This window comes from Homarus americanus, unplaced genomic scaffold (assembly GCF_018991925.1).
Source record: "Homarus americanus isolate GMGI-L3 unplaced genomic scaffold, GMGI_Hamer_2.0 scaffold46197, whole genome shotgun sequence".
Classification (NCBI taxonomy): domain Eukaryota; kingdom Metazoa; phylum Arthropoda; class Malacostraca; order Decapoda; family Nephropidae; genus Homarus; species Homarus americanus.
In genome coordinates this window covers 1,570,817-1,598,362 of record NW_024723050.1, presented here as the reverse complement: position 1 = coordinate 1,598,362, position 27,546 = coordinate 1,570,817, and the positions used below count along the sequence as shown (strand labels likewise).

At 37.7% G+C, this 27,546-nt stretch overlaps 1 protein-coding gene across 1 annotated transcript in view; it reads right to left on the bottom strand.

Annotated features, from left to right (window-relative positions):
* The window catches only part of LOC121863326 (microtubule-associated protein futsch-like), a 114,052-nt gene that overhangs the window by 8,569 nt on the left and 77,937 nt on the right, over window positions 1-27,546 (bottom strand). Inside the window, exons 18-21 of the mRNA XM_042361950.1 lie at window positions 24,496-24,605; window positions 22,305-22,595; window positions 13,052-13,159; window positions 5,289-5,390 (exon numbers count right to left, since the gene is read on the bottom strand). Coding sequence (XP_042217884.1) covers window positions 5,289-5,390; window positions 13,052-13,159; window positions 22,305-22,595; window positions 24,496-24,605 — 611 coding nt within the window. The remainder of the gene's footprint in view (window positions 1-5,288; window positions 5,391-13,051; window positions 13,160-22,304; window positions 22,596-24,495; window positions 24,606-27,546) is intronic.

Genomic DNA, 27,546 nt, shown 5'->3' with positions numbered 1-27,546 from the left:
TTAAAAGTTTTATATTAATATTTTTAGTCATTTTAACAATTATTGAACATAATTGAAGTATAGGAAAATAGTTTTTTGCGCGCCAAACAGCCTGTCAACACACCATACAGGTGTCAGTCTCTGTGTCTTTTCAGTGGAGGTAACATCTTGCTTGAGACTCTCTTCAACTAAACGCTTTTTTGTGTGTTTCCAAGCAAATTATTGGTCAATTTGAAATTTATTTTACATATTGACAATATATAATGCAGTGCAGTGTTGATTTAAAGAAAATAATCTTGAATTACACCAAGAGAACTAAAATTTTATGGGTGAAATGGCGCCATGGGGTGCCTTCTCTTCCACCCCAATGCCTTCTCTTCTCCCTTCTCCTCCACCCCCATTCTAATTCCCATCATCTTCATCCAGGAGCCTTCTACATACACACCTCAAAGTAAGTGTACTTTACTACCTTTTTTGTTGATTTTAGGCAATTTTTGGTGAGCTGGAACCAATTACCCAAAAACCCATTGAAACAATGGTTTCGGTTAATGAGTTTTTCGGTTAACGAGCAACCTTCTGGAACAAATTGTGCTCGTTAACCGAGGGACCACTGTACTGAGATAGAGGTGCTGTAATCTTAGTATCTTTCCACAAGGCCCCAAGTAGGATATTCATCTTCTTTACTTCACCTGCTTCATATACTCCAACCTCCACCCATCAGCAGCATGTCCTTCCCCCAAAATCACTTGACACTTTGCTCTTCACTGAATGACACACACTACTGCTTCCTGGCATACCATATCTTACGGCATATAAGATGCACTCACAATTCAGCAGGGAATATTTAAGTAAAAACTTTAAGTGCACTATTCTCCTGCAGCCAGAGCTTTCTTTAAATGAAATTCAAAGTGTTAGTACTCACTCATCTGTTATTGTTATGGTCATTATTATTTGTACCAAGATGTCCACAGTGAACACTCCAAGAACACGAAATGGCAACTGAATACAAGTTTTTGCTGCACGCCAATAGATGATGTTACGCGCGAGTGAGGCACTATGAATGTGGGGTGATGGCTGTCAGCGTTATTCACCGTTATCAACAGAATTTAAGTTTCTTTAAAAAGCTAAAGGATGTTTCCTAATAGAAATAATAAGATAAATGTTTCAGGTATGACATTAAAAGACAATAAAGCTTGTAAGAGTTAAAAAATGGTTATCATCATCTGTTGTTATATATTGAACTTTTATATTTCCACTACAGGGGGTCCTAGGGTTACGAACGGGTTCAGTTCCTGAGGACGTTCTTAAATCGAAACACATGCTTTGTGCATACCATACTTACAGAATAATAATTAAAATCCCACTATATCATAACCTAAGTCCATATATACATCTAAAATCATTTAATTTACGAGAAAGGAAGAAATAAAATGACAAAATACAGTAAATTTAAAAAAAAAAAGTCATCAGGTAAATAAAATACAATAAATCTAAAGATTAACCTCATTCGCATTGGAGTTGGGCTCGGTAGAATTTAGCCTACTAGAGACTGCAACTGGGGGATTCATTAGCCTACAGGAGGCAGCAACTTCAAATATATGACATGGGGTGATTTTTTTTTTTTTTGCTATTTTTCAGGAAAAATTGGGTTTTGTATACTGTAAAATATTGTACAGTCTCGTTCAAGAGACTGCTGGAGACACCTGGCAACTCAAGGCCGTTTGTTTATAGTACGAAGTAAAAATTATGAATGAATGTAAAAGGTTATCGGTGATTGGTTACTTACACGTAGTTCCCTGTTGCTTAATTAATGGTTGGGCTTTGTTGTTTCATATTACATTATACTTCGTATTATAGTAAACAAACGGACGAGAGTTGCCAGGTGTCTCCAGCAGTGTTTGAAGAATCTTGAACGAGACTGTACCTCCCCATCACCCTATCTCTGTACCCAAATTACTGGTCAACAGCAAGTTCAGTATAGGAAGGTTTTGGTCTACACTTATTTCCCATATTCGCGAGGGTTGCGTTCTTGGTAATCGTGAATTCACAAACACAATTTAATACCTTATGGAAAAATAGGGTATGGAACCATGGCTTCCAAGATTATAAATTTTCTCATAATATTTTGGGTTATAAATGATAAATGTTTCAGAGATGGAGTTGATGTTTATATGGAATGAGTTTTTGCAATACAAAATCATAAATTTTAACAAAAATAATTGTTTTCTCTACGTATAATTCAAGTCTGGGTATGTAACGTACATCACTCGGGATATTATAGTCTACCCGATTAAAACCGTTTTCTCTAATACAGAGTAAAGGAGTAAAATTACAATACAGCATGCCCTTACAATTCGCGGCCTTCAATTATTCACAGAGGACACCCTGGATGTACAGTATAGTCTCGATTTACCCGTTTGGTCATTTACACGGCACCTAGCCAGACCGGCAATTATTAGTTACGCGGTACATTCCATCATTTACGCGGGAAGCGGCGCGGGCAGGGTGCGCACAAGGTCGCCCAGTCAACAAAACATTACCGAGTTCTTCACCCACCGCCCACCACAGCCAGCCCAAGTCAGTGATAGTGAGGATATGGACTTTGAGGGGTTTGACAAAGAGGATCTGCTAGCCTCTGTGGTGGATAGTGATACAGGTGAGGGCCAATAATCTGCCCTCTGCCTCGGAACCAACCCCCCATCCTCGTGTGCCCAGCCATCTCTTCTACTAACATAAGTGTTAAAAAACCTAATATTATTGATATCTCTCTTAAATATTAATTGTGTGTGCATACCACCATAAAATTAAGATGTTAATTTTACTACAATGTACGTATTGTGTTGGAAAAAGGGTAGTCTGGCGGTCGGCCCAGTCTCTATTTCAATTAATCCCATATGTTGTTATTTCGTTTACGCATTTCTCGTTTTACATAAACCTCCATGGGTTTAATTGACAGCGTAAACCAAGACGATACTGTACTCAAGAATGTCTGCGAGTAGTTTTAAAGCTGGCAGCATTTTCACAGCCAGGACAGGGAGCTCACAAGTTTTATGGCATCCCACAAGGTGTCTCTCTTGTCCCAGATGGCTAGGTCATGTGCGCTCACTCTGCCTCAGTGACAGTCCGGGCTAAACACTTGTCTGTTTTGCATGTGTGCTACTCTGCTCTCTTAACAACTGTGCTCCTTGTGCTTGTGATGGCTCCCAAATGCCCTCAACCACCTTCATCCAGCTGCGAGAAGGTGCCCAAAGAAGGTCATTTATTTCTTACAAACCTGGCAACAGGAGCGAGTAAGGGGAGTGACTGCTATTTAGTGTGTCATTTGCAGTTGTAACTCTTCTTATTCCCTGCCATATTTCACTAGATTTACTGTTATTATTAGTGTTTACTGATAGAATTATGTTTAATAGTGATTAATCATGGCATTATTGCTAAGTTAGCTCATCATTGTAACCACCATGCTACTGGACGAAACTGTGAGGTGTTATGGTTTTTCAACTCATGTTTTTGGGTAGATATACGTAACTTTCTCCATTTATTTTTACTGTTACATACACACAGAATACTAAATACATATTGTGGAAAAAGGTAAAAAAAATAGTTGTTGTAAGAGCAAACACTTAACAGGGGGAGAGCACAAAGCGGAGCTGATGGGGAGCATTGCTAGGGAATCGGCGTCCCAGCTGATCCTCGTTGCTATGGTGGAGCAGGTAGTGTATGCAAATGGCGACTGTGTTAAATTTTCATTTGGCTTTTATTTTACTGGTTTGGCAATATTATTTATTTTTGTAACTTATTTATTGGTATTATTTTTATTTTATAACTTATTTATTGGTATTATTTTTATTTATTCCTCACATTTCCTGGTACAGTACTGTATACAGTATGTATATTATTTTAGAAAAACTATGGCTGAGGTGTTATGGTCGTTTTTCAACTCGTATTTTCAGGTAGATAAATGTAACTTTCTTCATTAATTTTTACTGAGTTACATGCACACACCATCCTCCATACACTGTGAAAAAAGTACAATATTACACCACAATTACCACCATCCTTAAGTTGGGTTGGCTAGATGGTTATGAAAGAAATTTTGTAAGTTTGATCTATGTATCGACCAAGCTGGCGCTCAATGCCATTCAGTCTAGAGACAGTAATTTTTACGAGGAAAAAATTACCATATGGCAACCCAACCAACCCAACTTTAAAGCATGGAGTTGACTTGAGGGTAGACTCTTGCATTTTATCTACATTTCATACATTTTGTTGTCTTGTTTCTGATAACAGTGGTCCTTTGGTTAACGAAAGGTTCGATTTACGAATTAGCTCTCAAAAGGATTTTCAGTTCGATTAACGAACAAAACTTCGATTAACGAAATCCTTACGACAAACATGTTTTGTTGTGCGCATCAGCTGATCGGCTAGTCTGCCAATACAGTAATTGGTTCTACTGTATGTTTACATTCGTTTCCAGTGGAGTAAATATCAAGAAAGTTGGTCTCTTGAATATTTCTGCATTATTTATATTAAAATTATTGGTCATTCTGAATTTTAGTTAACATATTGATAATATAGACAGTACAGTGATCCTTCGGTTAACGAAATTTCGGTTAACGAACGACCTTCCGGAATGAATTGTGTTCGTTAACCGAGGGACCACTGTACAGGGAACAGTTTTGTACGCCCATCAGCTGATTGAATCACCCCACAACGCTTCTCAGTTTAACTTTGTTTACAGTGGAGTGAACATCAATTTGTTGGTCTTTTGAATATTTTTGAATTTTTACATTAAAATTATTGGTCATTCTGAAATTTAGTTAACATATTGATAATATACAGTGCAGAAATTATTATTAAACACGAAGAAGGCATTAGAACCAAAGCACTCTGTAAAGAATATGACATGTCATCATCAACTGCCTCTACAATCAGCTATTTGATATGTAAACAAAGCTGCCGGGAATACGACATACACACCTCAAAGTGCTAAAATACAGTATTCTATTGTTTTTTATTTATTATTATACAGTATACTGTACAGTACAGTACTGTATTTAGTTTATATTTAATGTTTTGTTAATTCTATTACCGGAATACAGTACTTTATATGTATACTTTTTCTGTGAGTTGGAACCAATTACCCAATATCCCATTGAAAAAATAATTCGGTTAACGAACGACTCTGTGGAACGAATTGTGTTTGTTAACCGAGGGACCACTGTATTTGTGAGAGGATTTTCCCATCACAGGAATTATTTATTAGTGTGTGCATGTGTGTGTGTCTATATTTTCATGTGAATGTCTCTTACCAAGCTCCTGACAAAAGTTGTATCTTGAACGTCTTGCAGCACTACAAGCAAGAGATAAAGCTGACAGTCCACTTGTCTCTGGGTCATCATCTATTTGGAGAGCTGCAATAAAAAAATATTTTCAGTGATCAAATTTTTTTTCCCTCATGTTAACTTTAGCTTATATGTGACATCTTAAAATATAAAACAAATTGTGTTTGCAGTTTTTGTGTCTGAGCAATGCTTCGTACCTACAATAATTTACCAATAATAATTCATATTGAAATTTAATATTTTAAACAAGCTGGAACTGGGTGATTTAATTAAAACTATATAATAAATAAGTCTACGGGGTTAAAAACACAGCTCCCAGGGTCTGAAACTTTTGATAAATCCAAAAATATACAGTATTACAATTTAAAAATGTGATAAACATTCCTAACTACAGATGATTCTCAGAAAGTATACACTAGATATGGCAGATCTTCCTCAAGGAAGAAGGTTGAGAGTATCCACTGTCACATGAGCACACATGTTCCTCAATTATCTTTTGTTAAGCTTGGCCACAAAACAATATATTAGGGATCAAGCAACTTAGTTCCAACTCATACTGACAACCCAATAGTAGGAAGGAGAGAGTGATCCAAATTGCTTTATCTAATCCTGGACTGATTAGTAACAGGATTTCAATACAGTTACCGGTACTCATATCTGTCCTAGTTCCAGTCATGATTAAGTTTTGTATTCCGTACTGTATATACTTGTGTATAAACCAATCTCATATGCAGTTCAACCCCTGATTTTTTTTTTTTTTAAATCATGAGTTTTTCATATATCTTGTATAATTTAACATTAGCTTTTGAGAAATACTATGTATAATCTTAGACATAATTTGTAGCAACACACCAGATTCACACCAACATGTCTTGGCCGTGACCACCACCACAAAAGCTGATGCTATGAACAGTGTTGCCAACTCCTATGAGGAATGAGATAACATATACAGGTTGACAACCCTTTATCCGAAATTCCAAAAACCGAAAGTTTCTTTTTTTTGTGGAGCATTTTTTTTTTTTTTTTTTTTTTTATAGCCCACCCGGGCACAGGTCACTGACCCACATCGGGGCCTGGGGGGTGAAAATGTAATAATAATAATAATATAATGATAATACAGTAATAATAATAATCATTCATAGTAAATAAAAATTTTAATAAAAAATACACAAAAATAAAATAAGAATGATAACAATAATACTGTAATAATAAAATAATAATAATAAAGAAATACAAAAATGAAAAAAAGATCAAAAGTGAGAACCACGACCTAGACCTATGAATTATTATTGTTATTATTATTATTATTATTATTATTATTATTATTATTATTATTATTATTATTATTATTATTATTATTATTATTATTATTATATTTTAGCCCCCAGGCCCCAATGTGGGTCAGTGACCTGTGCCCGGGTGGGCTGATCCCTGTATAAAAAAAAAAAAAATTCATTCTGAAAACCGAAAAATTCCAAAAACCGAAATGCATCTGGTCCCAAGGATTTCGGATAAGGGATTGTCAACCTGTACTGTACAGAACAAGAAGTCCTCATTTAACGATGAGGATGTGTTCCTAAAGAATCGAACATTAAGCAAAAGTACCGGTAAACAAAGGATACCGGTAATGAGGAATAATACCCGTGGAGATGGCATGACACTGTGAGGTGAGTGAGGCTGAGCTGTGAGCTATGTTGTTGTTCAACTTGTAATTTTGGGCAGATATACGGAATTTTCTTATTTATTTATTTTTTTACTGTTACATGCACACACAATTGTTCATACAGAATGTGCAAAGAAAAAAAAATCACTATAAAGTCAAAAACAAAGGAAATAAGCATTTCTTCGTGCTAGCTGTGACCTAAGTTATGGTTATTTTTCAACCCAATTTCGTGGTAGATATGCGCATCTTTTTTTTTTACTGTTACATTCATACAGACTGTACAAAAAATAAAAAAAATAATTATCATAAAGTCAAAAACATAAAGAGGATAAAAAAATTTACTTGCACAGGAGTGAGAACACACAGCAGGGGAGGGGTGGGGAACAGAGTGGGAAATCTCTCAGCTGTTTGCTGTCTCCTGTGTCCCATGTGCAGTGAAATGTTTGCCAAATGGCAATACAGTTCAGCCAGGCAGTCACCAAGCTCACTAAAGACATGTGTGGTTGCTGCCAGTATGACAAGATGTCACATGGGGGGGGGGAAACAGTTACAGCTCACTGACTCAATACATACTGCACATTCATTTCCCACACATACATGCTCTTCATTTTTCCTATTTATATAGTCTTATAGTACTGTACCAAGTTTTTCTGACTTTCCTCCCAAATTTTTTCCAATCAGTAGAACATCACTAAACAAGAAAAGGAGTTATCATTATTTTATTGCTAAGTGAATGAATGTTAAATGGGGTATATCTGTGAGGATTAAATCAAATATTAATAAAAAAAAAATACTCTTCCCATTAGCTACTGGATGACAAAATTTGTCATTAACTTCACTACATATGGAAGCAGCTCAGAACAGCTGAGGTTCCTTACTCCACCCTCCCCAGCTTAGAGCGAACACTTTAACACACGAAGAAAGTTTATTCCCTTTTATGTTTTTGACCCTATGATAATTAATATTATTTTTTTCTTCATATTCTGTAGGTAAGATTGTAAGTGCATGTAACATTAAAAAATATATTCAATAAATAAATAAATAAAAATTTCATATATCTACCACAAATTACAAGCTGAAAACTAACCAACCATAACACAGCTCACAATTTAGCCTGGAGTGTTAGGGAGAGGGCTAGGGGGATGTGCCTATAGTGACAAGTCTTATGTTACTATTACAAATACAAAACTAATAAGAAATTCTGAAAAAAAAAAAAAAAAAAAGGAATATTATCACACAGGTAATGTATAAGTCCACAACGTAAGACATATGCCTGAAGCAAACTCACAACTCCCAGTACCTATTTCCCAGCATTTATAATCCATATCACCTATCTTTCTTATATTATTTAACAATTGTGCTGCTTCAAACAAAATTTATATACAATCCAGATGAAAAATGCGGCTAAAACCATTAAGAAAAAGCTACATAACTCTTTAGCCCTGGGTTAGGGTGCCACTGGCAGTACCCCCCACCTGGGGTTAAATCGAGAAAAATCAACTTTTCCAAAATTAATTTTTAACATTTTTAAATGATAAAACACTACAAAAGAAGTAAAAAAATCTATATATTGACCCTTCAGTAACTTCCCTGGCAGCGCTGAGGGAGGGAGGGGGGGGGGGAGAGATAAGGGGACTGTGTTGTTTTGACAGCTGACGCGTGTGGTCACCTACGCACTTAGCAGCTATTTTTAGCTTGCCTTTGTGTCTGAGATGGCCTGTAATGCATATACAGTCATGCGCCGGTTAACATCCTAGATACGTTCTTGGAAACGTGATGTTAACCGAAATGGACGTTGTCCGAAATTACAGAAACCTATGGGATTTATTCTAATTGGTTCCAGGCACCCAACCCCAAGTTTCCCATTTTACGACCATTTAGACCCACTAAATATATATATAATGTTATGGTAAATATCATAAACACACCTAGGCATGGCTAGGTTTATTACAAAGTGATGAAAAGGTTACTGTAAAGTGGGTAGTCCACAAAACATGTCGCTATGTCTCTTCTTTATTTGAGTGCCCAGTCATAGGAGTCCGTTTTCTCTCACTTCAGGACACCTGAGTCGTTCGTTTTCTCTTAATCTTAGAGTGCAGTGCACCAGAGACTTTGTTATTCCTTAGTAATGACACAGAATTTGATATTGCAACTGGGGTTGCAATTGTTGAGGCAACTTAGATATGTCTGATTACAGTTGGAATATTCTAGATCCATTGTGAGTGATGTTTAAAGCTTCAACTGCCTTTATGGTTGGTAAAACTTGTCAAGTCTGTCAGTCTGAGTGGCATGTGTGAGTCTTTGTGATTGTACAACTGCTTTCATTCAGACCCACTAATATTGTTAAAATAATAAACAACTCCTCATTTATGTATTGTACAGCCCTGTAAATGTATTCAACGCATATTATATCATTATGTCTAAATCAAATGTAAGTCTGTATATTTTCAGCCACCGGCTGCAACTCTAATAATAAACCGTTTATTATTATTAAGATATAATGTTATGGTAATTATCAGAAACACACATCGGCATGACTAGGTTTATTACAAAGTAATGAAAAGGATACGATCAATACTGTACAGTGGGTAGTCCACAAAACATGTAGCCATGTCTCTTTATTCGAGTGCCCCGTCATAGAAGTCCGTTTTCTCTCACTTCAGAACGCCTGAGTCTTCCGTTTTCTCTTAATCTTAGAGTGCAGTGCACCAGAGACTTCGTTATTCCCTAGTAATGACACAGAATTTGAAATTGCAACCCCAATTGCAACTGGGGTTGCAATTGTTGAGGCAACTAGATATGTCTGATTACAGCAAATGTGTTATTGTCAATTTGTAGGTGAAAGATTTTATCCTCAATAGATGTAGGTTAACATTTCACCTGTAGGCAAATGCTTAAAAAAAGCCTAAGTAGGGAAGCATATTCCTTTAACACATAATATCTGACCAGTATGGGGAGGATCATCGTGTTTCCGTCAGGGGGTCGTGGAGTGGTGGTTCAGCAGGCGTCACTTTTTTTTTGGGGTGTATATGCGGTCGGACGTTAACCGGCACATGACTGTATCCTAACAAATACAAGTGTAGATCATATTAGTCCTGAAGGTGGGACGCTCTTAGTCTAGTGTCCCAATAACCAACAACCAGTGTATGAGTTATCAACAATCCCTGCTCTGAACTCCACTTGAGAACCTTCTAAGAAGCCTGAGCCAGATCACTGTGATCAGGATACATTTATTTCTCAATGCACTGAGCTACACAACATGAATAAAGGAACACTCTTGGATTATCACAGCCTGCATATGAACACACCAGCCAAACAATAAATAAAGTAATTCATAAATGTAAACACTCTTGTAATGCTTATTACAATATCTAGAAGTGTGGCTAAGTCAAGGATGATAAAACATATTCATACAATTTAGGAACAGCAATTAGCTTCCAATGTGAGAGAAGAGTGGGAGTCCTGTAACTGCAATTTTCAAGAAAATAAAAGTTCTTCAATATCATATTTTCATCTTACAAAAATAAAGATGTGCATGCAAGATAATGGGAAATGAAAGAGTAAACCATTCAACTACCTTGGCTGAGCTGTGGCAGAGAGTTGATTGTCATCTTTGCAATAGCTCAGACCATAAACACAATTTTCACAAAAAAGTAAAGTTCTTAAAAAGCATATTTTCATTTACACTTATGAATAATGAAAGAATATATGATCTATCTAATTTGGCTTAGCCATGGTGAAGAGATCCTGAATCGCATTAAATAGGTGATTCTGGGTCACTAGATAGAGACACATACTGTCTTCACTCAATGATAACTGTGTGTGTGTACTGAGGCATGGCCATGAGTGCAGGGGTAATGTTGGGGGACCTAGAGGCCTATGGAACACAGTTTATAAATGTGTCACTTGGCAAGTAATTTTAAAAACAACTGTCATTTAAATGTCAGGTAAATGGATTATTGGGTATTACTGCATATCTTTCATCAAATCAAGCACTCCAATTATAATATAGTACTGTTGCAACATCATTTCTTCATTCTTCAATCTTTCCTTACTCCATAAACACATTTTGGGGAAACAGAACTGAACTATGCATCCAATTCCTTGTTAAAAGACCCAAAGTTTAAGAAAGTTTAAGGTAGATATGCAGCTTTTTTTTTTCTTTTTTTTTTATCTGAATTATTATTACAGGAGTATTAAATTTTTGCCCCTCAGGCCCCAATGTGGGTCAGTGACCTATGCCCGGGTGGTCTAATCCCATTAAAAAAAAAAAAAAAACAGCCGCGGGAAATTAAGGTTTGTTTACATCCAGCAGCTCTCTCTCTCTCTGCTTGTCTATACAGAGTACAACAATTAACCCTTCAATATATATGAGCAGTAAAGTGTTGCTTTCATATTCTTATGTAGAGTAATGACGATATGTTTTCACATGTGCGCACTTACATACACGCAGTCTCACTTTTTTTTTACCATTAATGGTTAGCTACTTATATTGTTCCATTTATTAACATTAAATAACATTACAGGTACTTCAAACAACCATATTATTTTTTTTACATTAATTTTACTACAGCTAAAATCAGGGTCTTATTTTCTTCAGTTTTATATGTAGAACCAATCAGTCACTGGTTTCGTAAGCTTTAACATAAACAATGCCGGCAGCCGTCTCGTCTCCTCTAATATTCCACGTATTATTAATAAATTGTATTGTTAATTTTGCACACACAAACATTAATTCAATAAAAACAAATTCAGAAACATTAATTAAAATATATATGAACAGTAAATAAGTGTTGCTTTCATATTCTTATGTAAAGTAATGACGATATGTTTTCACATGTGCGCACTTACATACGCGATCTCTCTTTTTCTTTACCATTATCGTTAGCTACTTCTATTGTTCCATTTATTAACATTAAATAACATTACTTAAAACAACCATATTAATTTTACTACAGCTACAACCAAGGTCTTATTTTCTTCAGTTTTATATGTAGAACCAGTCAGTCACTGGCTTTGTAATCAACAAAAAAATGCTGTCATTTCCTCGTGTGTTTTAATATTCTACGTATTATTAATGAATTGTATTGCTCATTTTGCACAGATAAACATTAATTCAATAAAAAAGACATTCAGTAATAAACAATAATGAATCTCTTGTACATAAGAGAAATGACGCTGTTTACACGATTATGCACATCGTCTGCATGTTGGCAGGTCGTTCAAACCCGTCGAAATTCAAGATTCCGCCATCAAAATTTTTATTTATTTATTTTTTTTGTGTTCCAATAAAATACGTTAAGAATTAAAAACTCGCGAAATTTGAGAAGCTACTATACGACATTTAACCCTTCAATATGTCTTCAAAGAGACCATGATGCAGAGAAAGTGGTGCTAGTGCTTCCAAGCATAAGCACAAGTCACTATCTATCCAGGAAAAGGGTGAATTTCCATGGTCCGGCACCGGTCAGGTCCCGAGGTTGCCGGACTAGAGAGGTACAACCTGTATTACCCACAAATAAACCATTTGTGTTGTGTATGATAACCAACTTCAGACCATTCATTCATATTTCACGTTCCTACTCCTTTCCTAAAACAGTTCTTCATTTGAGTTTGCTTTCATATTTTCTTCTTATTCTATCTTGTGGTGCAGTGGTATAGACAATATTCTCATATGGGACATAATAATACGTTATAAATATGATAACTTTCTTCCTTAAATATTGTCTTCCATGCCAGTACTGCCCCACACAACTCCATCTAAACCAAAAGATTAGTGAGTCCTCTAAGCATGCACATCAAGTCATCAAATGCAAAAAGAAATTAACTTGGCATCAGTTTTTGCTCTCCACAATCCATTATAATACACATGAAATTGGTGACAAGAATTTAGTAAGTTGCAACTTAGTTCACATAATGAGTGGAAATCCCTAACTAAAAACATTAATTCTCTGTATTGTTTGTACTCAATAGAAATGCATACATGCTACTCTAGTGGTATTTAAATCATCAATCTAGGCATGATGGAGCCTTCGATGATTCACAACCCAAATCAATTTAGAATTACCTGGTCTTGAAAGTGAGGAAATTCCTGCTTCTCTAGTGGTTCTTGAATCTGGCTCGACAAACCCTGAAGCAACAGCTAGATTGGAATCCCAGCATGGTGCACCTTGGTCTGCAAGCAAAAAGCTAAGTCAATGATTAATTTCTAAAAAATCCTGGTTTCTGAGTTTTTCCTTTTTCTTTTTTTTCTTTGACGAGATCTCTAATGACAATTACTAACTGTTCCAAAAATTGGTAAAGATATGAGTACAGTGGTCCCTCGGTTAACGAGCACAATCCGTTCAAGAAGGTTGCTCGTTAACCGAAACCATTGTTTCAATGTGTTTTTGGGTAATTGGTTCCAGCTCACCGAAAATTGCCTAAATTCAACAAAAAAGGTAGAAAAGTACACTTACTTTGAGGTGTGTATGTAGAAGGCTCCTGGATGATGATGATGATGATGGGAATTAGAATTAGAAGAAGGGAGAAGAGAAGCCATTGGGGTGGAAGAGAAGTCGCGCCATTTCACCCATAAAATTTTAGTTCTCTTGGTGCAATTCAAGATTATTTTCTTTAAATCAACACTGCACTGCATTATATATTGTCAATATGTAAAATAAATTTCAAAATGACCAATAATTTGCTTGCAAACACAGAAAAAAGCATTTAGTTGAAGAGAGTCTTAAGCAAGATGTTACCTCCACCGAAAAGACAGAGACTGGCACCTGTTTGGTGTGTTGCCAGGCTGGATGGCGCGCATAAAACTAGTTTCCTTACCGTCAATTATGTTCAATAATTGTTAAAAATGACTAAAAAACTTAATATTAAACTTTTAAAATTATTGAATAGTATAAACTTCTTGATATTTACTAAAATGGTAAGGAATATAAGCCCTAGAACCGATTACTGTATTGGCGGACTAATACTACAGCTGGTGGACCGCCAACTGCAAGCGAAAACATGTTGAGGTCGGCTCGTAAGAAACTAGTTAATGAGGGATTGCTCGTTAACCGAAGTTAAGAATCTTATGGAAGGTAACTCGTTAACCAAAATCTCATTAACCGAGGCGCTCGTTAACAGAGGGACCACTGTAAATTACTTTCTGAGGAATCAAGTATGTGAGGTCAAGTGCATTCAGTACTGTGGTGGTGTAACTGAATCTACATGGACTTGGATTAAAAAAAAAATGCAAGATTGATCCTGAAATCCTTTTTCTGTAGGAGCCCATGGCCAGGTGACTTCTCATAATACAGGCTGCCAATTTAGCCATTCAATATCCTCAAATATCCCTCAAGTTGATATTCTAAGAAATTGTTAACCAGCATCCCTTTCCTACCCAATACATCCAGGAACAGGTTTTTTAGTAGCTGCGCCTAACCAATTAGCAAACTTTGTGCCAAATGTATGGCTCTGTCATCTTGTTAAAGACTATCTGCCATTTTTCATTTACCTCTTAGCTGACTAAGCCACAAAACCTAGAGGGTGGGAGGTATCCAAGCCAATTTGCTGCAGGCACCACCAAAAAGGGGAATTTTAGGATTAATTCTATATTTTTCATTTATACACTCTGCCAAAAGCTGCTAGACAATAAGGAGATGGAGGAATTACAATAAAAATCAGGTTGTCAAACATAACCCCTATAAGTATCATTCAGTGCCTTGGTGTTAAAAATGGTTCTCTGGTTAAACAAACACCAATATTAATCATAGCCCCACACCAAGTCATATCACATGGACTTATTGGAGAAGAGTTGAGTGAAGACCGATTGCATTGAAGACACCTAAGAGTTCAGGCCAATCAATATACTGACATATGGACCCAGTCTTGTTAGAGTTGGTTGGATATAAACAAACAATACAAATGTAAAAAAAAAAAACAAAGTTACCTTAATGATAACACCTCAGAATGTAGGAAACCCCACTAACCCACCCTTATGGGTGTAACCAATTCAGAGCACAAAATGTAGCTTAACAGTAGCTGGCAGAGCTGAGAATGAGAGATCTGCTGAGGTAAGCAACTGAGGTCTGAATTCCAAATATTAGACTGACACTGAAATCAAGATGGAAGCCCTAGGTGTTGGTGTGTGTGTGCTGGCTAGGTAGACATTGTTAAGTTTAAGGACTATACAGTATACTCTTTAAGGTGAACTTTTGCTTCCAATCCATATCTTTAGAGGTGTTAGTTGCGACGAGATGGGATTACAAATTGTAAGACAACCCTCAGCTGTCATTAGAGAGTAATCAACTTTCTTAAGACTCCCAAAATCAGCTTGCGAACTAACAGGAACTGCCTGGTGAAGGGAGTCAAGCTATAAAATGAGAAAGAAATCCTCATGTTGTGATTGTTTGAACCAGGTAATAATAACAATAACAATAATAATAATAATAATAATAATAATAATAATAATAATAATAATAATAATAATTAACGGTTTATTGAAAGAGCTTGGCAGCCAGAAGGCTGAAAATATACAGTTACATATTTGGGGAATGGGTTTCAATTACAAAGGTGTGTGTGTGTGTGTGTGTGTGTGTGTGTGTGTGTGTGTGTGTGTGTGTGCATGCGTGCGTGTGTTGCCTCTCAGGTGGTGGTTCAACCTAGGCCACTGATTGGCTCTTGTGCTAATTTAATGTGAGCAAAAAAGAGATTCCGCCCTTCACATCTCAAGTTGTCTGAAAATTTAGCTACAGTACTTTTCACTTACTGGTAGTTTTTTTTTTTTTTTTACTGTACAGCTGTATTATTTTCAGTTTATATTGAATATGTAAATCAGAGGTCATTGTAAGGATATCACATACACACAAGAAAATACAGAATACCTGTACAGTACATTAACACTCTCAGACTCAGAGCCTGAGACACATACGTGCATGAAAACATACGCTCAGCCTCTGAGATTTTTGCCAAAAAATATTTTATTTATTTATTTATTTATTTTTTTAGGGCTCATTTCACTGCCATGGAAATGTTTTATTAATTGTAATGGGGCCTCTTCTAGCATAAAATTGTCTGAAAATTTGTATGAAACCACAAAAAGTTTAAAATTCTTGAAATTTAAGCCACTTTTTTTAGAGTATAAGTTGAAAAAGTAGGAAAATGTTTAGTCACATCTTGATTTCCATTCACATTTTCCTTGTATTATTGTGTTCATTAAAGAACAAAGCAAGTACAATATCGTGGTACGAGAATAAGGAAAAATAATATAACACAAAAACTCATGGAATAATTAAAGGGCCAAGCAGCACACCCTCCTCTCGTTCTAATGGCCAGAGCGACACTGGCTTCATGCTGTGCTGCCATGCACACGATAACCAAGACCATCTCGGGGAAGGTGATAAGGCCCACACAATGAAAAAGACGTCTGTCAAATGACATCCAAAGTTCAGTCAGTTTCACTGAATAGTTTTGAGTTATTTGAAAACATAGCCCATTAGATGCCATGTTGGCGTCGCGAGGCTGAGCGTAAGTTTTTTCGCCTTTTATGTTCGACGCCACAATGGTGTCGTGCGAGGCTGAGAGGGTTAAAATATGATGAGGGCATGCAAGAGTGATGCAAATATAAGACTGGTAACATGAAATGAGTACAGTACATCATCCTAACAATGCCTCCCTTGGTCTACTGCATGGTCTTTTGGCTTTGTACAAGATGCTAAAACTCTTGACCAATGTATTACCCACACTTCATATATTGTTTACTTAGTCCAAAAGTTCAATATTCCTTTATACTGTAATGGGTAATTAGATAATTGTATTGTTAATTTCAGTGGACAGGACGGTTGGAAACTTGAACCAAGAATGCATACCATTTTTTTTCTTACTAACTAATTATCAGCTTCAATATTTAGGCATCTTCAAGAAACAATCTCTGCAGAAATATAAGGAAAACTGTTTTACATTTTTAATTCTTTCAAGAGGTTTCCAATATCAATGGAGGGAAAGTCAGAATCAAGATCACATACACACATTCACACGAACAGTATACAGTCTCTCCTCGACTTACGGCAGGGCTCCGTCCCCACGACCAGGTCATAAGTCGAATTGGTTGTAAGTCGAAAAAGCAAAAATAATATGTAGAAATTCTAAAATGAAATAAAGTACAGTAAAAGTAATCAATAATGAAAAAATGAATAAAGTGTTACTGTGAACTTACCTTTAATGTAGTCAGCTGAATGCACACAGGGCCTCAAAAATTTTTTAATTAAGCATGTAGACTACATTAATTGGATGAAGCAGAGGAGAAGACAGGGCTGGGTGGGTCATCAAGTTTGCTTTCTTCAGACAGGCTAACATACCTGCTTGTTGAAGGTATTGGATCATCTTTAGGGAATGAAGAGGCAGCAGTGGTGGACTTCTTAAAAAATATGTCCAATTTAGACTGCACAGTTTGCCTTTTCTTTGCATTTTAAATCTCCCTGTAGCAAGCAAGTGCATCTTGGATCAGTCTGTCAACTTTGGCATAACGCTCATAATTTTGATCCATGCCATCAAACATTTGCATTCCTTTATTATTTGTAGCAAATGCCTCTGCCATTTGTTTCACTGAAAACTTTTTGGGGGGTGCAGGTTCTTCTTCTACATTTTGTCTCTCTTCTTCCTCTGCAATTTTCTGTGCATCCAGTTCAATAAGATCCTCGTTACTTAGCTCTTCTACACTTTCCACCAACTGCTCAACATCTTCATTATCAATTTCTAACTCCAGCAGTTGACCCAACTGCACCATCTTGTTACTAATCTCAGAAATTGCTTCATCTTCATTAAATCCTTTGAAACTGTTCACATATCTTTTCAGGACTTTCTTCCATATTCCATTCATGCACTGACCTGTAACCTCATCCCATGCTGCAGCTATGTTCATTGTACATTGCAAAATGTTGTAGTCCTTCCAAAACTCTCCGAGCGTTTTCTCACCTTCAGTAGCAGCAATAGCCTGAGCGAAGGTCGTACGTAAATAATACGCTTTAAAAGCAGCAATAGCTCCTTGATCCATGGGCTGGATGATAGAGGTAGTGTTAGGTGGAAGGTAGACTACCTTAACATCAGGGTGCAGGTCGTCCAGGTGTGGTGGATGTCCCAGAACATTATCTAAAATTAATAAAATCTTGAATGCAACCCCTTGTTGCAGACAATACTCCTTGGCTATTGGAATGAAACAACTCAGGAACCAATCCTCAAACAGTGCTAGGGTCATCCATGCTTTCTTATTACTGCGATAAAACACTGGCAGTGTGCGTGTGCTTGCTGACATTTTTAAAAGCCCTTGGGTTCTCTGAAGGTACTCCTCGACTTACGACTACCCGGACATACAACCGCCACATTCATATAAAATATTTTTCAAATTACGTATTTTCGAGTCCCGACGTTAGTGATCGCACTGTGTACTGAAATTTTTTTGTTTGTAATTCCCTTTAAAATGGCTGGCAAGCATAAAAGTGACAGTTCCCATGGTGCTGAGAAGAAAAAGAGACACCCATTTTAGATTTTCTATGTATTATTTTCGCATTTTCGACTTATTATCAATTTGACTTACGACCTGGTGATCAGTCCCTAACCCCGTTGTAAGTCGAGGACTGACTGTATCATGAAGGGTTTTACCTTGAAACCAGCTACGTTCCCCCCCAACAGAAGTGTGATTCGGTCCTTGAATGCCTTGAATCCCGGCAAGGTTTTCGTCCCTATGTAGATGTATGTCCATTCTGGCATGCGCTTTCAGAATAAGCCAGTTTCATCCACATTGAAAATTTGCTCAGGCAAATAATTTCCCTCCAAGATGACACGATCTAGCTCCTCCTTAAAAGCTTCGGCTGCACCCACATCAGCACTTGCTGCCTCTCCATTCACCTTTACACTGTGCAAACTGTAACGTTTCTTAAACCTTTGGAACCACCCATGACTTGCTGTGAAGTTTTGGTCACACTCATCTCCTGCCTGCTCTTTCAGGCTTTCAAAAAGGCTTCTTGCCTTAGCCTGTATGGTTAGAAGGCTTAAGGGTACATGCTTTTGCAGCTGATCTTCCATCCACATCACAAGTATTTTTCCATCTCATGAAGAGGACCTTGTCTTTTTTTCGTTATTATTGTTCCCTTTATAGGTACTGATCCTTTCACTACCTCACGAATTCATTCCTTGTCCTTCAAAATTGTTGATATCGTCAAGTGAGAGAAGCCAAGGTCGCATGAAATTGTTGCTACCGTTTTTTTTATTTTCATATTGCATTATTTTCATTTTCATCTCAAAAGTAACTGACTGTCTCTTTTTCTTCTCAGCACCATGAGAACTCTCAATTCTACGCTTGCCAGTCACGTTAAAGGGAATTAGAAACGAAAATTGAGTCAGTACACAGCGCGATCACTAACAACAACAACGACGGCCAAACCTCAACAGATCTTTTACGGCGTGGATGCTGTACCACGAGGCGGCCCAGCCCACGCTGTCGTACGAGGTCACATTACGACAAAACGTTTCGGGACTTGAATATATATGTGAAAAACATTTTATACGACCGTGGCGGTCGTGGTCGTATGTCCGGGTTGTCGTAAGTCGAGTATGTCATAAGTCGAGGAGAAACTGTACTTTCGATTTAACGGAACCGATATAACGAACTCTTGATTTAGCAAAAGGCATTTTTTCGTTATTTTTTGCTCGATTTAATTAACTAGTTTGCGCAATCGAGATTAATTCCACTAATACTCACACACCTGAGACTAATGATACAGTAAAACCTACTTCAGCGTACAGCAAATGTACTAAATGTATAAAAACGATAAATACAGGGGCCCCCTAAAATCGCGGATTTTAATTTGCAGTCCTCTATTATTCGCGAATGACACCCTGGATGTACCCAAGAATGTTTGAGAGTAGTTTTAAAATTGCTGGTATTTTTGAGGTTGGGACAGGGAGCCATTTGTTCTCGAGACAGTAATTTCCTTTACCTGTATTGTAAATATGTGTGTGTGTGTGTGTGTGTGTGTGTGTGTGTAGACACACCAGTGGCGAAGCTAGAGTGTGTGCCCGGGCGCCCTTGAGTTTGCCCCCGTGACCCTACAAAAATACATATTGCACAGTGACTCACTCTTTTTATATATATATATATATATATATATATATATATATATATATATATATATATATATATATATATATATATATATATATATATATATATATATATATATATATATATATATATATATTAAATAGTTTGCCTTACTGTTGTCAGACAAAAGCCACCCCGATCAAAGTAGGGGGCTTTTGTCTGGGTGGCTTTCGTCTGGGGGGCTTTTGTCTGGGTGGCTTTTGTCGGGGGGGCTTTTGTCTGTACCCCAGTGAGGATAGTGTCTTAGTATAAAATCGCAATGCTGTGAAACAAAATCTTAATATTTAATCTCAGTACCGCAGCAAAAGTCACATCAATATTTTTTTACCAATACTTTAATATTTCTTACCTTATAGTATTATGTCTTCCAACGAAGTAAATAACTGGATCGAAAACACAAGAGAACTTAAAAGTCGTCTAGCCTCCCCTCGTCTTGTCACGATGGAGACTTGTGGAGAACTAAAGTGAATTGCTTATAACTGGTGGATTGGTCGGCTGTACATGAACTGATATGACCCGAGACTGCATGGTTTTGCAGCTACTGGAGACGTTAATCCTTCCCTTTGTATCGGCGGCAAGTTAATCCTCGTCGTGTCTGACCTAACACCTGACCCACACCACATGAGCTCACTGGCGTACTTGTTTGAAGTTGTTTCCTTAATCCTCAACAGGTTACAGGTTGTGTGTGGCGGGGGGGGGCGCATAGCAAGGGTGTAGCTCATGACGTGGCCGTGATGATGTGGGTCAGGTGTTAGGTCAGACACGACAAGGATTAACTTGCCGCCGATACAAAGGGATGGATTAACGTCTCCAGTAGCTGCAGATATGGGTGATGAGCAGACCCAAAAGTGCCGCCCGGGGCGGACCCCCCCCGCCCCCCCTAGCTACGCTAGTGAGACACACATACACACACAAAACACATACAAATAAATAATAATTGGAAAATCCTCTCACAAATAATCAGAAACAAATTTATTAAAAATATGAGTCTACCCTCAAGTCCGTGCTTTATTACTTTACTAATAAAGTACGGACTTGAGGGTAGACTTACATTTTTAATAAATTTGTTTCTGATTATTTGTGAGAGTATTTTCCCATTATTATTTATTTATATGTGTTTTACACACACACACACACACACATATATATTTATACAATACAGGTAAAAGAAATAATTGTCCTAAGGGCATTTCTCTGTACACAAGTAAAAATGTAAGCAATTAATTGAGTATAAACATCTCTTAGTTTGCACAAGAGATAAAAAGTTTAGTCCTTTAGCTTAGTACATTTGAGTACTAAGTGAGTACAATAATATGTTGCTCAAAATTATGACCTTTTCACAGGGAAAAGTCTGCAAAACTAGCCCCAGTGGTCAGGATATTATGGCATTGAATGTTACAGATTATTTCAGATCCCCCACTCAAGTAAGGGTAACCTGACATTCCATCAGAAGGTCAGTAATATGAGACCACTTATCCCCCACCCTACCTCCACCTGACATTGCATTAAGTCAGGTCAGGTCTCCCAAAAAAATAATATGGCCTTTGTCTTTATTCAAGACATCTTCAGGTCATGAGACCCACTAATCCCTCACCCAAGAAAGGGTTACCTGACATTCCATCCCTGTAAATTTAGTTACCTCTGAAGATGTCGTGAATAAAGAAGAAAGCCAAAGTGCTCCAATGTATACTTAGTTGACCAAGAGCTTGATTTATCGAAAATTTCGATTTAACAAACAGGAGTGGCTCGAATTACCTCAGTAAATCAAGAAAATACTGTATTATCAGTCATTCATTTTAGATGCTTTAATAAAATGTTCATGTTATGGTTTTCTCAGTGATATGACCCAAATATCTGCCTGTTTTACCCACGACTTCATATACCATAGCATTAGCATCATCTATCAACAGCATACCTATCCTTAAAATCAATCACTCATACATCTTATATTTTCTATCTTTCTTGCTAATAATTCTCACCTTTTTTCTGCTGTATGCCTATTTTGACTTTCTATAATGCAAATTCAAATAAAAGTAGAATGAGGAATACAAAATCCTTCTTTAAAATACTAATTAAGCAAAACTCATCCACAAACTTATTTCTCCTCCATGCCTGAGTAAAATTTTATTTTTATTTTGGTACAGTCACTATTTCAGCTTTCCTAGGAATTACAAAACATTTTTACCTCCACGTGAGGAAGAGTGCCTTCTTCTTCTGCGTCCAATGTAAGTTCCCTGGCTGCTCCTTTTCCTGGAACTTTCGTCATCCTCGGGATCATTGCTGGCTCGAGCTCTTGGACCTCGACGTCTCCTCTTTGGTGCAGCTGGAGTGACACTGCCCTCTTCAGTTTCAGAACCTTCCCCATCAGCCAAGTTAACTTGGGTAAGGTGCCCCTCATGGTGACGCTTCACGGGTACACTCAACCTACCACGACGGCGTGGTTCACTGCCTAATGTACTGTCCATTGTATTGGAGTCTGCAATGCAAATAAGATGAGATATATTAAGAGAATTGGAAGTGGTCTTACTGATGTATAAATTTAATGAGAAGAATAATACCATGATGAATTAAAAGTCTTGTTTCCATTTTAAGATACAGGTTGTAAAGAATAATTTATAGAAGTTCTAATGAGACTTGGATCAGATGATCTAACCCATTTAGACTAATGATCGGTTTTCTAAACACAATGGTATAGCATTTCCCCCATAATGAAAAAATCTTGGGTTTAATTCCTGAAGGAACTGGAGGAGTGGCAATAAAATGTGTACAATACCAGTGTTGCATGCCAAAGGTGCAATAACCCTTTAGTGGACTAGCATCCTGTAGCCTCAGTGAGGTAACCCATCAGCTTCTCATGCTAAGTACCAGGTGATCAATGCCTATTCAACATAATATATACTGTACCTGTATATATACATTTCATATTGCATAAAATATCTCTGAGAGTGACTTCATGTTGTTGCTGAATACCTAAGGCAAATTTTCTTTGTATCTATGAGTATAGCGAGTTTCTTTTTCCAGCTAAGATAAAATGCCCCGCCCCCTCTGCAAGAGTTACAGCTGATTGGCTGTTGCAAACCTGTCCGATTTTGTCCTGAGTAATGATGTACAGGTATTTCTAAATGAGTTAATTCATAATCGTTGGGATGACCATTTCTGACGAGAAAGATATTTAGCTAAATTATATACTGTAGCTTCATTATTTCAAACATAAGCACGTAGGAAGTTTAACAGAAGTATTATACGTGAATTAACTGATAAACCTGGGTAACATATTCACGCATTCGGAGGATGCATTTAATATACAGCTACTCCCTGACTTACGACCTACTCGACTTACGACCACCCGGACATACGACCACCTCAGTCGCACCAAAATTTTGTCAAATTATGTATTTTTGAGTCCCAACGTCAATGATTGTGCCGTGTACTGACAAAATTTTCGATTGTAATTCACTTTAAAAAGGCTGGCAAGCTTAAAAGTGAGAGTTTTGTGGTGCTGAAAAGAAAAAGAGACACCCATTTTAGATTTTCTATGTATTATTTAAGCATTTTCGACTTTCAACCATTTCTACTTACGACCTGGATTTGGGTCCCTAACCCCGTCGTAAGTCGAGGAGCAGCTGTATACTTATTTTTACCCACAATAAGGCATTTTAAGACAAATTACATATCAGTAATAGTACATTATGCAAAAACAACATTTTAAAAGATCAGAATCACATTGAAATATTACACGACCGTTTGCAGAGGCGGGAAAAATATGAAGTAGTTCGCAGTCATATTTCCCGCCTCTGCTGAGGGATTTGATTTTATGTCATTGTTGTTTACATAAATTTTATTTATAGCTATTGATTTGTATGACTTCTCAAGAAAATATTTATTTACCCCTGGTATGTGTCATCACACTCCCTCGCGCCACCAAAACAAAATGATCCAAGTTAGATACGAAGGAAATATGCTTGAATAAAAGTTATTAGGACCTCTAAGCTATGTAGTGTGGCCTGTTAGTGTGTCTGTGTGAGAGAGACAGTGAACAAAGGAGGAATAAATATGAAATATGGCTGAGAGGCAATCTCTGTCCCTCAACCTCCACCCTAACAGGGAGCCTGGGACAATTGCCACTTATTTAGGCTGTGAAATGTCACTAGTGAGTGTGAGAGATTCGTTAAAATCGGCATTTATAGACGGCAGGGATGCTGTAATGACGATCCTGTTCTGCCGTTTTAAAATGGCGGTGACGCTTAATGGAATAAGTAGATTACCTCTAACTTCATAAATTCTCATTAACTCCTAGTCAACCACTTTGATTTTATATTGCAAATGCTTCATTAATTCCTTAATCATTCTTGAGGAAAAGTACTCAAATAACTTGCCTTCAGAAAACTGGTCAATCTTTGTGGTATCTCCTAAACTCTCCAATTCCACCTCAGATGAATCTCGACCAGATTTGCTTGAGTCATCCAACTTGGCTGCTTCATTATCCCTAAAATTTAATAAAAGAAAAGCCAATATATAATATAATATAATATAATATAATATAATATAATAATATAATATAATATAATATAAAAAGAACATAAGAAAATAAGGAGTCTGCATTAGGCAGGTTAGCCTGTGCATGGCAGCTCCTGTCGAGTTACTACCACTCTCTATCATCAATGAATCTATCTAGCCTCCTTTTAAAACTTTCCTGCATTCCAGCACTTACTACAAAGTTGCGAAGCTTGTTCCACTCGTCCACCACCCTATTTGTGAACCAGTTCCTTCCGATCTCCCTCCTAAACCTAAACTTATCCAACTTAAATCCGTTGCTACGAGTCCTATCCTGCTCGGATATTATAAGAACTTTATCTATATCCCTTTATTGATTCCTTTCACCCACTTAAATACCTCTATCATATCTCCCCGCACTCTTCGTCTTTCTAGGGAATGCAAGTTTAGTTTCTTTAACCTATCTTGATATGGAAGGTTTCAAAGTCCAGGAATTATTTTTGTCATTCTTCGCTGCACTGACTCCAGTGAATTGATATCCATTCTATAATAAGGGCACCATAACTGAACCGCATAATCGAGGTGTGGCCTGACTAGCACAAGATATAGTTGCAATAAAACCTCTGCACTCTTATTACTTACACTTCTAGATATAAAACCTAATACTGTTTGCCTTATTTCGAACATTAACGCACTGTTTTCTAGGCCGTAGGTCCAGGCTTACAAGTACCCCTATGTCTCTTTCACAAGTCGACTTTTCTAGGTTGATGTTGTTAAGGCTGTAAACATTGACAGTATTTGTTCTTCCAATATTAAGTACACTGCAGTTTATTTAAATCCTCCTGTAGTGCTTTTGCATCCTGCCCTGAATTAATCTGCCGCCCTATTTTGGTGCCATCCGTTAACTTGCTTATGTCCCTGCTGATCCCAGTATCTAGATCGTTTATGTAGATTAAGAACAAGAGTGGGCCCAGTACTGACCCCTGGGGAACCCCACTGGTTACACAGTCCCACTCAGATTTAACACCATCTACGCTGACCCTCTGCGTTCTATCGGTGAGCCATGATTTTATCCAATTTAAAATTTTCCCCTCGATACAATGAGCCTTAACTTTTCTCAGAAGCCTCTGATGCGGTACTCTGCCAAACGCTTTTCTAAAGTCTAAGTAAATAACATCGTTATTTTCGTCATTATCTACTACCTCGAAGACTTTCCTAAAAAACGTCAGCAGATTTGTCAGACAAGATTTTCCCTTTGTAAACCCATGTTGAGAGTCGTAGATTAATTTGCTTTTCTCTAAATGCGATCGGGTGCTATTTGCTATAATTGATTCAAGAAATTTCCCCACTACTGACGTCAAACTGATCGTATATATATATATATATACTTCATTATTAGTCCATATAACAAGCGGACTTTGAACATATAATCAACGACCTCACCAGCAAGGAATCGAACCCTCGACCTACTGGGTGTGACTAGGGAACGCTTACCGGCTAGGCCACAAGGACACTAAAAGCAGTTCTAGACTCTGTTATATTTCACACAAAGCCTGTTCAACGAGCTGATGGCGCCGTGAACCTCAATGGGAAACTGCCCGTGCCTCTTATGTGGTGTCAGTAGCATTTTACCGAATCCAGCTGGTATGAAACGCGAGGTACATATATATACTTCATTTTTAGTCCATATAACACGCGGACTTTGAACATATAATCAACGACCTCACCAACAAGGAATCGAACCCTCGACCTACTGGGTGTCCCTCTTCTGGTTTGACAACTGTTTTGTTCCTGACGTGCAGAAATTCTGCGAGCAACAGAATGTTCCATTCAATATTTTGTTGCTCCTTGACAACGCACCTGGACACTCGCCCCTACTTATGGATCGTCACCCCAACGTAAAAGTGGTCTTCCTTCCTCCCAACACTACGTCATTAATCCAGCCCATGGACCAGGAGTTGATCTGCAATGTGAAAGCTGCGTACTCTGCAAAGAAGTTCAAGCTCCTGAACGACTCTACCAACACCAAGGATGAGTTGCGTAAGCTGGGTGACACCGACAGCGAGAGCAAAAGCGACGAGGACAAGGAACAAGAGGCGGCGACTCAAGAACTTCTCGTCAAACAATTTTGGAAGAAGTTTAACGTTAAACAAGCTGTAGACTTCTTGGTGGAGGCATGGGATCTGCTGACTATTGCTACGATTCGTCACGCATGGAGACATGTGTTGCATGGCATACCAGGTGAGAGGAGGAGTGAACCTGTGACTGGTGAGGTTCAGACTGTTGCAGTAGCAGTGGACCTTGCCAGAGAAGCTGCACTCAATATTACAGCTGAAGGCTTCTCCGAGACCACCAACGAAGACATCCTGGAGGTGATCAAAGATCCTGAAGTGACTGCCGACGAGATGTTGGAAGAAGAACACGCCAGTGAAGAGGAGGAAGAAGGTGCGTCATTCACCGAAGAACCTAGTTTAAGTCATAGTGATATTAAGTGTGTCATAGAGTTTACAGAAAAAATTAAGTCCGTCCTTTCCCGCGACAATGACGATGAACGCTATGAAGTCTTCCATACCCGACTGGTGCAGGCTATGGAGCCGTACATCAAGGTGTATCACGACAACATCAACACCAGCCGTCAGCAAAGCATAACCGAGTTCTTCGCCCGCAACCCACCACAGCCAGCCCAAGCCAGTGATAGTGAAAGTGAAGTTGACTTTGAGGGATTTGTCAGGGAAGCCCTGACAACTGTAAGTGACAGTGATGTTGATTCACCTAGTAATGGTGATTCACCTGAGGGCCAGTAATCTGCCCTCTGCCTCGGAACCAGCCTCCATCCCCGTATGCCGACCCATCTCTTCTACTACCGTAAGTGTTCCACCTAACTTTTAGTTTCTCTTAGGTAACCTTCATTTTTCCTATGTTAACCTTTATCT